Below are 16,252 nucleotides of genomic sequence, written 5' to 3'. Positions count from 1 at the left end.
TGTCTATAATCCAGGGCCGCCAAAAAGGGAAAGTTTTGCCCCAAGTCATTTAATATTGGCCATAGAATAACAATGATTTTAATTAATTAATCCAGTTATACTCTGAATTTATATATTTTTTATTTAGGATAAATAAATTAAATTGTACCAGTTCTTTATCTAGGACTTGTTGAGATATTCATGGTAGTTCAAATGTTGCAACAATATAATAATTAAATTAATTTCAGAAAATTATTGTGATTATTTAAATTTTTATATTTATTAAAGAAATATTTTATTTTATTAATTAATAAAGAAATTAATATTTAATATTGAAATATTAATATTGTTATTTGGTTCGTAATTTTTTAAATGAAAGAATTCAAATATTCATTCAATTATATTAGAATTACAGTGATGGCCTGAGGAATATCATACATTACTATTTAATTTTAATTAGGAAATGCGCACCTCTAATTAACTGCAATAAAAAATAAAATATTTAATTTAAAATAATTACATTATATATTTCTAGAATTTTCCATTTTGAACCTAAATAAAAAGAAAATTACTTAAATTAAATATGAAACAAAATAAATGCTCACATTTAAAATTAAATTCTATAATTATTGATCAATACCCACAATTCATCTAAATTTGATGTTTTTTGATGTATTAATCATGTCGTTCCAAAAGTTTTCCGTTGGATTTAGATCTGGAGTTTACGTTGACCAAACGAAAACTTCAGCATGATTATCTTTTAACAATTTTGCTTCAGATCATTATCATGTAACCATCAAAACCATGTAACTGGTAAATTAATTATAGTTCGCAAATGATTTTATCACATCTTTCGTAATTTCGTATCTATCTATCTACATGAAACAGTCCATATAATCAATAATTTTGTATAATGGTACTATGTCATGACAAGACAAGGAATCGTTTCCTTCACTCTATTTCAAAGTTCACAATACAAATCCATACCGCAAGTATAAAATTGGAAGTTAAGGAAAGATCAACTTCAATTTTGATCTTCTATTCTGAATTAAACCATTTATTAAATAAAAAAATGACAAAAATGAATAATAGTCGCATATGTGGATTATTTGATATTAAAAATATTTATATAAGAATATAAGAATAAATATTTAAAAATTAAAACTTTAATTTTTAAATTGTTTAAGTTTCTATATATGTACATTAAGCAAAAAAATTTGTTTCATATAAAATTACTCTTATATACTATTATGTTTAATTTGTATTTAGGAATTTTGCTTTTCATATTTCTTTAATTTCAATTTTAATTTGTCAACTAGAGAGTGGGAGACAATGGATAAGTAAATTATACATGCTTTGAAAAGTTTAAATTGTTAAGATAGTGAATTATAGAGAAACATATATTTTTATATTGGATTTATAATTAAGTTGTGCAATAATAAATAAATTATTGTAACTCCCCAATAGAGAGAGTCTAGTGCACAGTACTCATCCGAGTCAGCACTGCTACAATCGAATGGGTAACCTAGCAACGAAACTTGGCAAGTTTTATTAAATCGATTAGTTCCGTTCTCCTTTACACAAGTTATTTACAATTTTTTTACAATGAGTGAGAAACTGCCTACGATTAATGAATCGCTCACAAATGACAAATGGATTAATAAATCATTCACAGCTGACAAAACGTTGGCAACTGGTAAGTCGTTCAGTACCGACAAAACTTTGAACAAACCAATGGACGAATCAGTCACTACAGGGCAGCCGATCAAAGAAGATAAGACAGTTAAAAATGTTGAGTGAGTAATATTTAATATGGTTAATGTAGAAGCCTTAAATCCTTCTTGTAGAGTGGATATTGCCCAACTTCCAGTATTGGATCCAAATCATCCGATGCTGGAGCGTTTCCAAAAGGCTTTGAAAGAACAGTTGCTGATTCAAATAGATACATTAAAGAGTGAAGTCCACGAATATGTAAGTTTTAATAAGCATGTTCAATATATTATAATCAATCTAGAATTTATGTTTGTGAAACTTTTACAAACATTCTAAGATGTCTCACTTTACACCTTTTTCTATATTACAGAGTAAATCCATATTATATTTTCAATTTTTAGAATATTGCATTACAAAGGAAGAGAGAAGAACGAGACAGTGTCGGAGTTAGAAGTTATGAGGCCCAACAAGTATTGTGTAAGCAACAGGCCATATTGGAAGAAAGTGCCGAAACTTTGGATACTATCACGAAAGCCAGAGAAGAATTACAGGAAAAACTGGAGGAAGAACGTACACGACATAAGGAAGTTCGTGAAAAACTGTTCCAATCGGAAAAAACAGTTTGCGAGTTGAGAGGCGAATTGGAGGCGACCAACTTGTTGGTCCAACAAATGACTGAATGGGAGACGAGAATCGAATCGAATATTACGGTTAATCAGCGAATCGCGGAGAAAACTCGCAAAGACAACACGAAACTTGCTGTGGAAAAGCGCAGACAGGTAAACACAAACGCCTACCGGAGAATTTGTAACGTTAACGATATGTTTAGGATGCGGTCATCTACAAATTGATGAAAGAAATTTGGCGGTTGGAAAGCGAGTTGGAGACGATGGACATGCAACTGCGCGTCAAGGAATCAGAAAGAGAAGAAATGGCCGAAATGGTGTCGCAGGGTAACGCCAACATCGACGTGATTCAGGCCGAGCACCGTTGTTTGATCCATTCGTGGAACTCGGTTGTTGTTGCCGTTGGAAACCGCGACAAAGTTTTGGGTTGTTTAAGAGATGAGGCAGAGTAATTTATTATATACTATAATGAATAATAAGAGTTAATATAAATTAATTTATTCCCAGAAAATTGGACTTGAAGTCGAAAGCGATACAAACGGAGATTGAGCAAGTTAAAAAGTTGATAAAATCTGAATTAGCTGAGAACGAGAGTCACACTTTAAATAAATACAAATTAAATGTAGACATCAACAATTACAAAAGTCGCACTCAAGATGAAATGATGAAATATAAAGAATTGCAGACAACTTTATACGAACTTACCAGTGTTTCTGATCGAATATCTAAAGATATAGACATCGTACAAGCGGTAATTTTCTTTTATTTATCATTATTGGTTATAATTTGAACATGGTATATTTTTTTAGGAGCAAAAACAAAAAGAAGCGGCCCTTAACATATTGCTTAAAGACATACAAACATTATGTAGCAAGAAGCTTCAGAAGGAACAAGAGATTACCAAGTTGATTGACGTTCTAGTCCTAAATGATAAATCAGCGCAAAATATGCATTTAAAGATTAAGAAACAGCAACAAATCAATAGAAATGCGGTGAGTCTCCTTCAGTCTTCATAAATAACAACTTGACCATGTTAATATTGTTCAGGAAATTAAACTGGCGGATCTCGAAAACCAACACATAAACTTGTCAACAAACATCGATAGAAAGAAGTTTGAACTGGCTCGAATTCAAGAACAGCACGGCGAGATATCTGCTAAAAATGAAAAGTTGGTGGCCGAAGATGCAGCAATAAGAATTAAAATTGATGCGCTCGACGTAGCTATTAGGAAGAAACAAGCCGAGCTGGAGGGATTGAACAACAAGTTGGAGAAGGCTCGCGATCCGGGTCTCGATATGGGTTCACCGCAGGATTTGAAGATTGTTGCTTTGGAAAAGAGCGTCGACGACATGCAGGAAAATATCAAAAACCTCCAAACATATTGGCTTAGGGAGCAGAAGAACTTGCTCACCATGTCTAAGGATCGACAGGAACAAATTCACGATACTAATTTGTTGAAAAAACGTAAACCACAAATTTTTTTGTAACACCATTTACTTAACACATATTTTTCTTTAGAGGTAATTATTTTGGAACAAAAGAACTTCAAGATCTCCGATGATATTGATAGGGAGAAAATGGAGTTAGAAAATTTGGAAAGACGTATCCGTAAATTGCAAAGCAAAGTGGTGATCTTGTGCGACTCCTTATTCAAGAAGAAGGACAGGAAGAACGAAATAGACAATACCAACGATATTTTAAAGAACCATTACGACATTAAACTTAAAGTAATTCCCCTAAATTTTCTTAGACGTTTGCTGATTCCGACTATTTATAGGATGCTGAATTGGAATGTCTTAGAATACAAGCAGAAACTGCTGAACTGGAAAATGAAAAGGTAACGTTAAGCAAAGATCTTTTGGACTTAAACAGACAAATACTGGAATGGGAGAAGAAAATTATCATGACTAAGGAAACGAAAGAGAACATTAAAGAATCTCAATCAGAGTCCGGAGAATTAGCAACTATGAAGTCAGAAGTACATAGAATGAAGGTCAGTCAATTTTTTCAATCAAAAATCGTTGTCACTGTAATTTATTTGTTGTAGGTAAGATATAGCCAGTTGAAAAAAGCTCAGGAGAAATTAGTCACTGATTTGGAACAATGCGTAGTAAGAAGAACATCCTTGTTTCTACTTACTGATGCTGCTGAAAAGAAAACAGGTGAAAACAAAAGTAAATATACTTATGCCAAAAAGATACAGGATTTGTCAAACAAACTGAAGAAGACTGAAAACGTAAGAAAAATAGTAACTTAATTATATAATTGTAAAAAAATTGTCTGGTTCAGGAAATTGAAGACGTGCAGCGTCAGATCGACGCCATAAACAATGAAGCCGAAAGTATAAATAAATCCAAAGATGACATCGATGGAGACATCGCAGAGATAAAAAAGGAAGCTGAACAGATGATGAAAGAAACGGAAACGATGAAGACGAATCGTCAACTGAAATTTGAGTTGCTTTTGATGCAGCAAAAGAAATTGGCTTTATATACGGAATTATCCAAAGGGCGTACACCTTATACAGTGTGCCGCACCCAAGAACAATTGACGAGTGAATATTCCAAGCAGAAGGACGTCAACAATAAATTGACTAAAATTGTTGAGAACTTAACGTCCGATTTCCCGGATTTCAGCGAAGTTTTCACAAGAATTTTCAATACTCTGCGACTCCCACATGTAATTTGTTAATTTTTTAATGCACTCTTTAACAAATAATATATATTTTGCAATGTGATCTGTTAATTTATTATATAAAATAGAAGAATCGGTTAGTGATGCGAGTCAGCGAAATATTTATCTTCATATGGTATCCTCAGTGACAAAGAAATTGCAACATCAAGAAAGAAGTAAACGATTAAAATTTGGAAACAAAATATCAAAGATTTTAGATTATTTTTAATAATTTTGTTAATAATGTGTTTGTCTATCAAGGTTATCTAAACACTCCCCAGCAGGTCTTGGCGTCGATTCAATGAGGTGGTCTATTTCCTCATGTATCCCAAGCTATCTTTACTTCATGTCTTAGAACCTCCAATGCCTATGGGGGCTGGGGTAAATTTCCTAGCTTTCTACTCATCATATCTCAAACATCTGGCTAGCCATGGCATCAAATTCGCATGGGTTTCTTCAAAAAAGTTTGAACTAACCGTGACAACATGGAGCAGAGCATTATATTGCTTAAATATTGGATCCCTGAGTCGATTAAGGTAAGGAAGAACATTCGGCTCTTCTACTTCCTACAGATAACGTTGCGCTGTTATGTTTTTTCTAATAAAGACTAAAGACTACTTCCATGAGCAATAGCACCCCATACCATAATGCCCATTGTTCAGTGTACATGTCGCTCAACATCAAACTGATGTTGACGTGTTTCTCCCCGACGTCGTCTGACTTTTTCGTCCGACATGTCCACCCAAGTAGAATTGGGATTCATCAAAGAAAGTGATTAGATGCCATTCCACATTTCAATATTGTCTTTCTCTACGCCCCTAGTAGTGCTATCTTCGATGCTCAGCAGTCAGATGTAGCAAAAGATGGGTCTGATAATACTGCTGTCTAAATGACCTTATACGGCGGTAAATCGTTCGAACACTTACAACATGCCCCTGTTCTCCTCATCAGCCAAAGATCTAGTTCTCGAAAACCGGTGTCTGGAGGCCTTAGACGTCGATTTTGAACTCCATCTGTGCCATTTCGATGTCCGGTGTCTATTCTTCTCCAATTTGGGGCATCATCAAATAACGATTGGAAACATCTCAACGGTAGTTAGTTTCTGTTAGTGCGAATACCGATTTGTAGAAATGAAAAATCCTTCAGTAGACCAATAATTTTTCAAATTCACTTAGCTAGGGATAAATTTCATGTACTCGCGCTCTAGGCATTTTAACATTACTAAACATCAATATTGGATCCAACCAAACAGTTTAATTTTTAAAATAACAAAATAAAACGAATAACAAAATTTATTTGAACTGTGGTAAAAAATAAGTTTACATGGGAAAACCTATACCAAACATTACCACATTTTACTCCTTGCTATAACATCTATGTTTTATCAAAAGAATATTAAATTTGAACACCCCCTTCTTAATGTTGCTATCATATATAACTTATATTACATTACTCATTACATTTTATACATTTATATTTGAGCTGTATGTTATGTATGTATTGTATAATTTAATCTAATAAAAAGAAATGTCATAAATAAAAGTATTATTGTCATTTTTATTTAAAAGCTGTAATGATATTTAAATATCAGTATTATTCATTTAATAATTATTATCAGGTTTATGTTTGCTTATAAAATATTTAATTTTAATAGATTTATGTTATTTATTATTTGTCAATTGAATTGAACTATAAGGTTATCATGGACAATTCGGGATTTTCAATATTTAAAATTATATTTTTGTTTCTTCTTGTATAAAAATGTTAACGTGTATGAATAACATTATACAAGCTTCATTTATATATATATATATATATATATATATATATATATATATATATATATATATATATATATATATATATATATGAATTTTAATAGATACTTTATTGTGTGTTTTTTTTTATTGTGTAGTAAAATATTCTATTTATACGTAATGATCATAAATATTTTTAAGAGGAATAAGTCAAAAGAAAAATAATATGTTAAATATCCTTGATCATTCCGGGATGTGAGAACTTGGGGAATAACCATAAGTCGGCTCAAATTAAAGTAAACAAGAATACTTAACACCAAAGTACTCGGTGGACCAGACGAGCTGGCATGCGCGTTCAAAAATTGCAGAAGCCAAACACTGGTTACCAATGAACAAACCAGTCATTAGTGGATAGCAGCCATGCACACAGTTAATTAACGAATCATCATCGCGGAAGCTGGTTTATCTATCGTTTCTCGACGTACATAACAGATGAACAGAATTCGTCGAGATGGTTCCTAAATTGTGCTCTAATCATTGTTTGTTTTTCTGGTTGTTGTTCCTTGTTTTGTATTATGTGCAGGCCAAATCAGGTAATTACTAAATTTTAATTAGTTTTAAATTATAATTATTTAATGTGTGCTTAAAGTTAATTGGCAAAATAAATAAAAGATATTTGTTATTCAACAATAACAATTTTCTAATGAAAAAACTAATCAATTATTCCGTCGAATTGAAGAAAAATATTTGTTAGATTTGTTTTTGCCTGTCTGATTTTTTAAACAAACATCAAGCTAAGTGTTTTGATAATCTCTTGAATAATAGATCGAATTTCGAATTACCGTTAACCTTATAAGAGATTCAATACAAAACATATTCAAATTAACACCCTGACCTGATAGTAATTATCTAGAAAAAAATATACAGAACATGGAATACTCTTTGTATTCACTTAAATCTTTTAAAGAGATTTAGCAATAAGTTGTTAACTTGATGAACTTGACTAATCTTTACCTTCGAATTCCCAACAAATTTATTTCATTCAATGGAGTCATGATTTCCAAGTATTTTATATAATTTTCTTATTAAAACAGAAATTTCACCTTCACTTACAAAATCCAATAAAATGATCACCCAATTTAATGTGTTGTACGTAATAAGGTTTAAAATTTCTGATAACGGGGATAAAAATAAATTATATCGATGGTTATAAACAATATTTATTTGTAACTGAAAATTCATATTGAAAAATATATGTTTTAATTTCACATTATGTGTAATAGTTATGTTTATTATATATTATTTCTTTTGAAAATTAATAAATTGAACAATATATAAATAATAATATGAGTACAGGATATTAATTAAATATATTCTATTGTTATTGGTGTTTTTTGTATATAGTAAGTTATACACAATGCATCACTATGGGAAGATCAAGGTAAAACTGAATACTGACCACCAGTCTTGTTTGATAACTTAAATAATGTATTTGCAAATACATACGTTTTTATTAATATGCGAGATTTTAGAAAAATGTCAAAAATGTAGCTAAACCTCAAAGTATCTCATTAAAAAAACATGTTTGAAAATACAAACAAAACAATATTATAGTTTATAGTTTTGTTGTTCTCTATTTAATTTTACCTTGAACTTCCCATTGTATCAAAATTACTATAAAAAGTCCTACAGTAGTAAATTAATTAATTACCAGTGAAACAGAGTTTTTGTTATTCAATCGAAATGCACAAATAAATTTGATTTAACGGCATTTCTAATTTTACAAAATAAAAAGAAAGAACTAATTTTGATATGAAGTTTAAAAATTGATTTTAAGTAATGTAGGAAAGTTCCAATTTGTTACATAAAATGTTTATTTGAATTTACAATATAATATTATTTCATAAAAACATTAAATTTTATATAAATATTTTACCATTTTTTTAAATTAAATTTACGTATATTCTTCGTTTAGAGAAAATGTTAATTGATTTTTCTCATACGTATTAAAAATTGTAATTATTAAATTTTGTTTTTGATAAATATTGATTTTAGAATTACTCATTCATTCATAAAGAACAAAATTTAATAATAGCAAAATCTCATTTTAGAAATTTTATTAAAAACGCTTTTCACTTTATATTTATAAACAGTTGTTTTCTCTTGAAAACGTTTACAAAATTGATAACAAAAAGAATAAATTATATACTAGATAAACTCTAATTTCTCTAATTACCTTATGTCATCCTGTCGGCAAAATATGTTATCTATGCAAAAACCATAACTAAAAATGAAATAAACCAGAAAATCATTATGTTAACAGTTAACACGGTATTTACATTTGTCACGAGTGTTTTAAATTTTCCATATTTATTTGCATATTAGGTCAAAATATTTTAACCAAAGACCAATATAAAAAAAACATAATTTATTAGAAAATATCTAAATAAATATAACATCTTTTTAAAATCAGGACACATAGATTAAGTATGCATTTTTATTGTAATTATAAATGCAAACATTATAAGGGTGTACAGTATTGAAATTAATTATATTTATAATGCACCCAGTATTTTTAATTTTCTGTATAATTCAACATAGAACATTATTATGTTTCCAGTATGTAGAAAATTTCAAATAATTTTAAATAACCGAGTCTAGTGGATTATTTGATCATGCATAATAATGTAATTTATTATATATACAACAATTTTATATTACGAATTTTATGATATCATACTTAAGTAATAAATAATTATGTGGCAAACTCTTTATTATGTGAAAATTATTACATAAACTATTTGAAACACACCAATTTTCTTACATTTTTACATATCAAATCATATTAGGGCAAAGCAAACAATAAATAAATATGTCAAATAAAATATTAATATCAATTTAAAGTTATAATAAAAATACATCGATTATATTACAGACATACGAAGTTGTACTGCTGGAAAAAGAACTATTCTTCTTATTAATTAATTCTTAGAAGTAATACAAAGTAAATTTTAAATTATAATTATCTTACATTTTCAAATTTCAATTATTTTCTGACGTAAACTATGAACATAAGTGAAAATCTTAATATAACTGTATGTAAAGAATGTAAATGTGTTTCATATGTAAAATAAAAACGTTCTTACAAGGATATACGGCTTATTACGAACTATTTAATTGAATTATACGATAATTTTTCTAATTGCCGACGTACATTCTTTCTCATTGCAAATAAACATAGATTAAAAAAAAATTTAAATAAGCCTAAATTAATTAAGTGATTTTTAGGAATTAGTTCAATAATCCATCAATAATTACTGAGTTTAATGCATATATAACCTTTTTATATTACGAATTTTGCAATATTTGTTTTACTATCGCACTATTGGTGTTTTTTATTTTAGAAAACAGTATTTTACATGGAATAGAATGGTAGATTTATTTATTTAATTTATAATATAAAAGAAATTAAAGAATTATAACATTAACAAATGATTTTATTTTTTCTCTGAAAATGGTAAATATAAGTATAAACCATTTATATTTTTACATAAAAATGTGTTTCTTTTTGAATTATCCTAATAAAACATAAAAGGAATTTAATTAAAAAAAAAAAACAAAAAATTAGTAACTTGATTTTCATATGAATTAATTAATTTTATTTAATATTGGGTATATCCAATGTATTTCAAATTACAGTCTTATTCTGTCTATATATACTCAAAATCTTCCTGTGAATTTAGTTATGATCCAGAAAATCTTAAATTTCTTCTTCCACGTTCTTGAGACGGTTTAATTGTCTCCCAATCATAAGTTCCATAAGGTTAAATTCTGAAGTGCAGACTGGCCAGGTACCAATTCTAACAGAAGCAAGATATTTTTGGACAATATGAGGAGCTCTAGCATTATCCTGCATTAGTAAAAAATTTGTTTTAATACAACGAGCGTTTGGTCAACATATTCTTCCAGAATGTCCAAAATGTAACGTCAACATTAAGGTTGTCATTATTTAACACAACTAAGCCTTTACTCTTAAGGTGGTATTTAGTAAGTTATATTAAGAAAATCTTTCATTTAGTCGTCGGAACTCATCTTGCGCACCTTCTCAAAGACGTTGTCGAATTCATTCGACCTTTCTGCATTTTATAAATGTGACTATAACATTCTTGTGGTTACAAACCGTTGTCTAAAAACCGCAAAACGCAATCCTAGACAGGAGTTGTAGTACGATGTTTTGATCTTCTGATGTATCACTAATCTATCAGTACCATTGTAATATTCGGGAAATTGATGTATGAGACACACTAAACTTCTTCTTGCACTAATAAAACAACTTAAGCACTGTCATCACGAGTTAAATTTCTGGGCGTTGCATGTTGACAATATTCGAAAATTAAAATGAAAATAAGATTGATAATTCATTTTGACGAAACAACGGTGGTATTATAGATAACTTTAAAAAATTGCAATATGTAAATTCATTTATTTTAAGTAATACTATTTTCACTCAAATTCCTTGAGATTAAGATGCACACCTTTTGTGTGATGGTCAAAAACAAGGTTATTTTTGAGAATTTTATTAAAGAAAACTACTGCATCAAATGTTTTAATATTTGAAGGATATATTTGTGTATTAATAATAAATATACAAATGAAAAACTTGAATTTTAAGCCAGTTATTCGCTATCTCCCAATTCTCTAAAAAAAGCCTCTGGAGGGCTGCACTCATTGCGGCCTTCACCGTAGCTGAATACCTTCCCTTCGAGGTACAACTGCAGCAAATTTGAAGGATATAATTTCAAGAAAGAGAAGATAAAATGATTAATTTCAGAATTATGAATAGATAAATATCATATTTAGAGGTAATCTCGTTGACTTAACTCCGTTTGTTCCGATTCCCAAAAGGCGCATCATAAGCCCGGAAATAATGTACGAAACACCGTATTCACACATCACAATTTTCAATCCTAAACCTCGTGATTAAAAGTCGCATTTTTTACACACTAGTAAATTGCTAATTGCATAAAATTCCGAAACAAAGTAAATAATGAAATATCCATGACTTGGACCAACCACAATATTTTCATTATTACAGCCCGAACAATACCCACTGGTAGACCCCGTTCTGTAACTTTCTAACTATTGAGCTACTCTTTAGAATTTTAGTATGTTATTATTGAAGATACAGACTATGGAAATTGTAAAAAAAAATTAATTCTTCAAAATTTTAAATGTAAAATGTAACCTAGTGTGGTGTGCTCCTTAATTTATAAATTAGAAATATTTGTAAAAAAAGTAATATTGTTTTGACGACGATCCTTCAAAAGAACAATTGTGACTCATGTGTAAAACAAAAAAAAAATTACATGGATATTGTTGGATGCATAATTTAATTATATTTTTTAATTATTTAATTGGACGATAACCTAGTGCATCTAATTGTAAACAATGGCCAATGCACATTCTGGAGTTTCTGGATCAGAAAGCATAAGGTCAGGGATTTTTTTATTATTATTCAGACACAAACGTGCGAAGTTGTTTTTTATACGGGGATTTATTTGATGATGCATCAATAATTATCTGTTAGTAGTTTACCGTAACAATTTAAACTCATAAAACTTTTATAATACCCGAACTAATTAGTTAATTTGTGACGTAAGTAAACAACATTTCTACTTTTAATTTATACGAATAATATTGTAATACGTGAGATTATTCTGAAAATCTAAAGACTAATTTTGGGTTTGATATCCAAATATGCCACCATGCCATGTAAAACTGAATTACATAATCGATTAGAACGAAATATAAGAAAATGAGTAGGATAATAAATTACAATATTTTTTATAGTTGGAGATTCGTGCAAAAACAAAAATGGCGAAGGAGTTTGCAAGGAAATGAAACATTGTCCCGATGGAGTAGAGATGTTGAAGAGAACCGGCCGACACAATCTACACAGATGTGGTTGGGTTGGTGTCGATGAAGTGGTTTGTTGTCCGGAAGAAAATCAAAATTCAAACGAAGTCACCAGTCCCTCCACTCCGTTACAAGTTACGCAAAGCAGATTGTTGGAGAAGAGAAGAAAAAGTGTGATAGGTACAAAAATGTTCAACTAAACAGTTACACCCCAGTGTTACTAAAACAACGTAAAATGTTTTGTTTACAGCTTGCGAACAGTTCCAGAAAAATAGCGAACCTAAAATCTCATGGCATATAATAAATGGTATAGACGCCGACGAAGCTGAATTCCCTCATATGGTACGTACGTACCAAGTTAACGTACGCAACTAACCAGTAATTAATTTTTTTAGGCTGCGTTGGGTTATCTTCCGGAAGGAGAGACGGTAATACAATGGGACTGTGGTGGTTCACTGATCGCAGCTCAATTTGTTTTAACAGCAGCTCATTGCGTCGTAACCCGAGACAAAGGTGCACCTACCAAAGTAAGAATGGGCGTCAACGATTTAAAAGACGAATCTGCAGCTCACAAACAAGATTTGGATGTCGATAGTGTCTTGGTACATCCACAGTACAATATAAGAGGCAGACAGGACGATATTGGATTGTTGAAACTTAAAACCAAAGCGATATTCAATAGATATGTGCAACCTGCCTGTCTTTACACCGAAAATAACGATCCCGGAAAGTTAATCATCACCGGATGGGGCGTTGTAAATGGTAAGTTTTGTTGTTTGAACAACGTGTTAGAGAATCTCAAGGAAATATTACTCACCAAATATTAATTCTCTGATATTTATTAACATTAAAGTATGAAATAACCACCTTTTTCTAAACCATCGAAGAAATTTTAATTCCATTTTTTTATAGCTAACGAGCAGAACAGCTGGAATTCTCTACAAAAAGCCACCATTCTGTCCTCAAATTTAACCGAATGCGCTTCCTTGTACAAGGCCAGAATTCAGAAAGAAGTAAACGAAAAGCAAATTTGTGCGGGTGACATAAAATCCATAAATACCTCAGACACGTGTCAGGTATGTAAAAATTATATCGTATTGAACCAATAAATATTTAGGAAAATTTCAGGGCGATTCAGGAGGTCCGTTACAAGTTGAAAGCTTGAATGACTCCAATTTATATACCATAGTTGGTGTGACATCTTATGGAATGGGTTGTGGTACCAGTTTCCCAAGTATATATGTGAGAGTCTCCGCATATCTGGACTTTATAGAGTCGTTTGTGTGGCCGAATTTGGACACTTCATAAATATATATCTGTGTTAATTATTTATTTATCTCATTTGAACTGTTTTTTTAGGTTATCTTCATCCAATGTTGCTTTAATATTAATTGTATAAATGTCAATAGGTTAAGCTATACTAATATAATTCACCAGAAGTATTCAACAATAACTTTTTAAGTGTGTATTGAATTAAAATTTTTGAAATTTCAATGAATATTCCTTCCTTACTTATTTCCTTACTTAGTTTTTTTGAAGAAATAAAGAAATATTGTATTGTGAGCAGAACATTTTAAATTTTACATAATTAATAAAAATAGGCCAAATAAAATATGAGTTTTAAATTGTAACATTTCATATTTGTAATATAGGTACAACGAATGACATATCAATTTAAGTTTAGCGTTTTCTAATATTATTACTTTGAAATGGTATTATCCCTTTGAAGTTTTTGGTACATTTTTATAAACAGCAAAATTTAAATGTTTACTAAATAATATTGAAAAGAGCAATTACTTTGTATTTCTTTCACCTTTTGATGAATTTTGAAGAAATTAATTTTTATTCTGAACTATCTAAATTATTAAATAGTATATTCTATATAAAAGTCTTAACAGTATAACAGGTTTTATTCTAAAATATTCAACATAATAAAACAAAGAGTTTAATTTACTATAATTATTTAATTATTGAGGATAAAAGGTTATAGGAGAAATGGTCAGTGATGAAAACAGTCACCAGACTTCAATTAAATTTAGTGGAATTATAAAAAAAATAATTATATATTTGTTAAATATGTTAGTTAAAATAACTAAATATAACCTGGGATCTAAAAACCCCTTTTTTATATTCGGCCAAAAGTACATTTAGTATCTCTTTTTCCTTATCATAAACATTTTAAAATAAAAACACAATAAGATAAAGTAATGTTTAGAAAATTAACATGTTTTATAAATTAAAATATTTTTTTTTCCAAAACCACAGTCATACAAAAACATCGTTTAAAATATAATTTTAAATTATCAATTTTATTATAAATATATTTCAGTTATAAGAAACACTTTATTGTTGAATAATTTTATTTAAAAATTCTTCGAATTGACACGCGAAAGTTATTAATAATTTCTATTTTTAAAACAAGTACTTATTTTTCATTTTTCAAAAACCGATAAATTTAATAATTAGTACTTGTTTATTCTTTTAATGATAAAAGTTTTGCTCTTGTTAACTTCGAACATTTCCCAACCTACCTACAAGGAAATAGAAATGTTATTTTAAATATATTTAACAAATAATATTAAATTTAAAACATAATTATTTTTAATAAGTCAATAATAAATAAAATAACAAAAATGGGGAAAGCTTTTTATATGCCTTACAAAAGCAACAGAAATTTTGTAAAGAGCCCATAATGAAAATGAAATTCTAAATATTTTCTAGTCATATCAAATAATTAAATAAATAATTAAATTATTATATATTTTCAACGAAAAATATCTAAATATATTTATTTCCCTTAATTATTTGTAATATAAAATATTTTGGGGTAAAAAATTATGTGGTAAATTTAAAATCTAAAATTCTAAATACAAATTATAAAAATAAAATTTACCAAACGAAAATTTGTATAGAATTAAGTAAGATAATGAATTTGAATAAATTTAAAAGTTTTGTAAAATTTTACATCTAATTTAAAATTAGATATATAAGATATAATATATTATATCTAAAAATTTCCATACAAACTTTCGATTATTAGACACGAAATACTAAATTTAATAATGAAATTAAATAGCAACTGAACCTTTTTTAATCCGCTTTTTTTTGCTTAACTGCAGAAACTATCTTAGTGGACCTGGATGAATCAGATTCTTAGAATTTTTTCTTATTATTTATTTATTAAAATCTAATTTCCATCTTAATTGGAAACCACTATACAAACAAAAATTTTGTAATTAAAATTTTGTTTCGCTTCTGAATAATTTTTTATTTCAATTTGTTAAAAAAATAATATATTTTAACTAAACTTAATGGGTAACCATTTTAAATATTGTGACCTTTTTGAATGTTTTCATTTTGCAGATATGATTTATACATCGAAAAATGTATAGATCAAAACAAAAATTTAAAACAATCACATACAAATTACAGCATCACAAAAGTTTTTAAGAAAAACATCGAGGAAATAACCACCAATTTAAATTAATACTTAAGCGTCAAATACCCAGAAAAAACCGAAGCGTCTGGCATGCGCATTCGAAAATTGCAGAAACGAGCGATATTTCCAGTTAATGAACGACCAGTCA

At 28.9% G+C, this 16,252-nt stretch overlaps 2 protein-coding genes across 3 annotated transcripts; both read left to right on the top strand.

Moving 5' to 3' along the window:
- Positions 1–1,558: 1,558 nt before the first annotated feature.
- LOC109601269 (coiled-coil domain-containing protein 40) lies at positions 1,559–5,056 on the top strand. 2 transcript variants are annotated; one of them, XM_049967537.1, is made up of 12 exons: positions 1,560–1,675; positions 1,736–1,775; positions 1,827–1,950; positions 2,094–2,471; positions 2,522–2,766; positions 2,826–3,069; positions 3,128–3,310; positions 3,366–3,783; positions 3,838–4,046; positions 4,097–4,312; positions 4,367–4,555; positions 4,609–5,056. In XM_049967537.1, exons 1-12 carry the CDS (start codon positions 1,585–1,587, stop codon positions 5,008–5,010), a joined length of 2,739 nt encoding a protein of 912 aa, XP_049823494.1. In that variant the 5' UTR covers positions 1,560–1,584; the 3' UTR covers positions 5,011–5,056. The 2 variants fall into 2 exon arrangements, with proteins under 2 accessions (XP_049823491.1, XP_049823494.1); XM_049967534.1 differs by having other exon boundaries at positions 1,559–1,775.
- Positions 5,057–7,156: 2,100 nt separating this feature from the next.
- LOC109601274 (serine protease persephone) lies at positions 7,157–14,159 on the top strand. Its single transcript, XM_020017500.2, has 6 exons — positions 7,157–7,342; positions 12,600–12,845; positions 12,916–13,007; positions 13,061–13,427; positions 13,578–13,741; positions 13,794–14,159. Exons 1-6 carry the CDS (start codon positions 7,261–7,263, stop codon positions 13,971–13,973), a joined length of 1,131 nt encoding a protein of 376 aa, XP_019873059.2. The 5' UTR covers positions 7,157–7,260; the 3' UTR covers positions 13,974–14,159.
- The last annotated feature ends 2,093 nt before the right edge of the window (positions 14,160–16,252 follow it).

The sequence above is a fragment of the Aethina tumida genome, chromosome 1 (genome assembly GCF_024364675.1).
Source record: "Aethina tumida isolate Nest 87 chromosome 1, icAetTumi1.1, whole genome shotgun sequence".
Taxonomy (NCBI): Eukaryota; Metazoa; Arthropoda; class Insecta; order Coleoptera; family Nitidulidae; genus Aethina; species Aethina tumida.
Note: the sequence above shows the minus strand (reverse complement) of the source record. Positions and strands in the feature narration are given on the sequence as shown.

Coding starts and splice junctions, on each gene's coding strand:
- LOC109601269 (XM_049967534.1), top strand. CDS start 1,585: ATGAGTGAGAAACTGCCTACGATTAATGAATCGCTCACAAATGACAAA. Junction 2,767..2,825: donor TGTTTAAGAGATGAGGCAGA/GTAATTTATTAT, acceptor ATTTATTCCCAG/AAAATTGGACTTGAAGTCGA. Junction 3,311..3,365: donor AACAAATCAATAGAAATGCG/GTGAGTCTCCTT, acceptor AATATTGTTCAG/GAAATTAAACTGGCGGATCT.
- LOC109601274 (XM_020017500.2), top strand. CDS start 7,261: ATGGTTCCTAAATTGTGCTCTAATCATTGTTTGTTTTTCTGGTTGTTG. Junction 12,846..12,915: donor GAGAAGAAAAAGTGTGATAG/GTACAAAAATGT, acceptor TTTTGTTTACAG/CTTGCGAACAGTTCCAGAAA. Junction 13,742..13,793: donor ATACCTCAGACACGTGTCAG/GTATGTAAAAAT, acceptor GGAAAATTTCAG/GGCGATTCAGGAGGTCCGTT.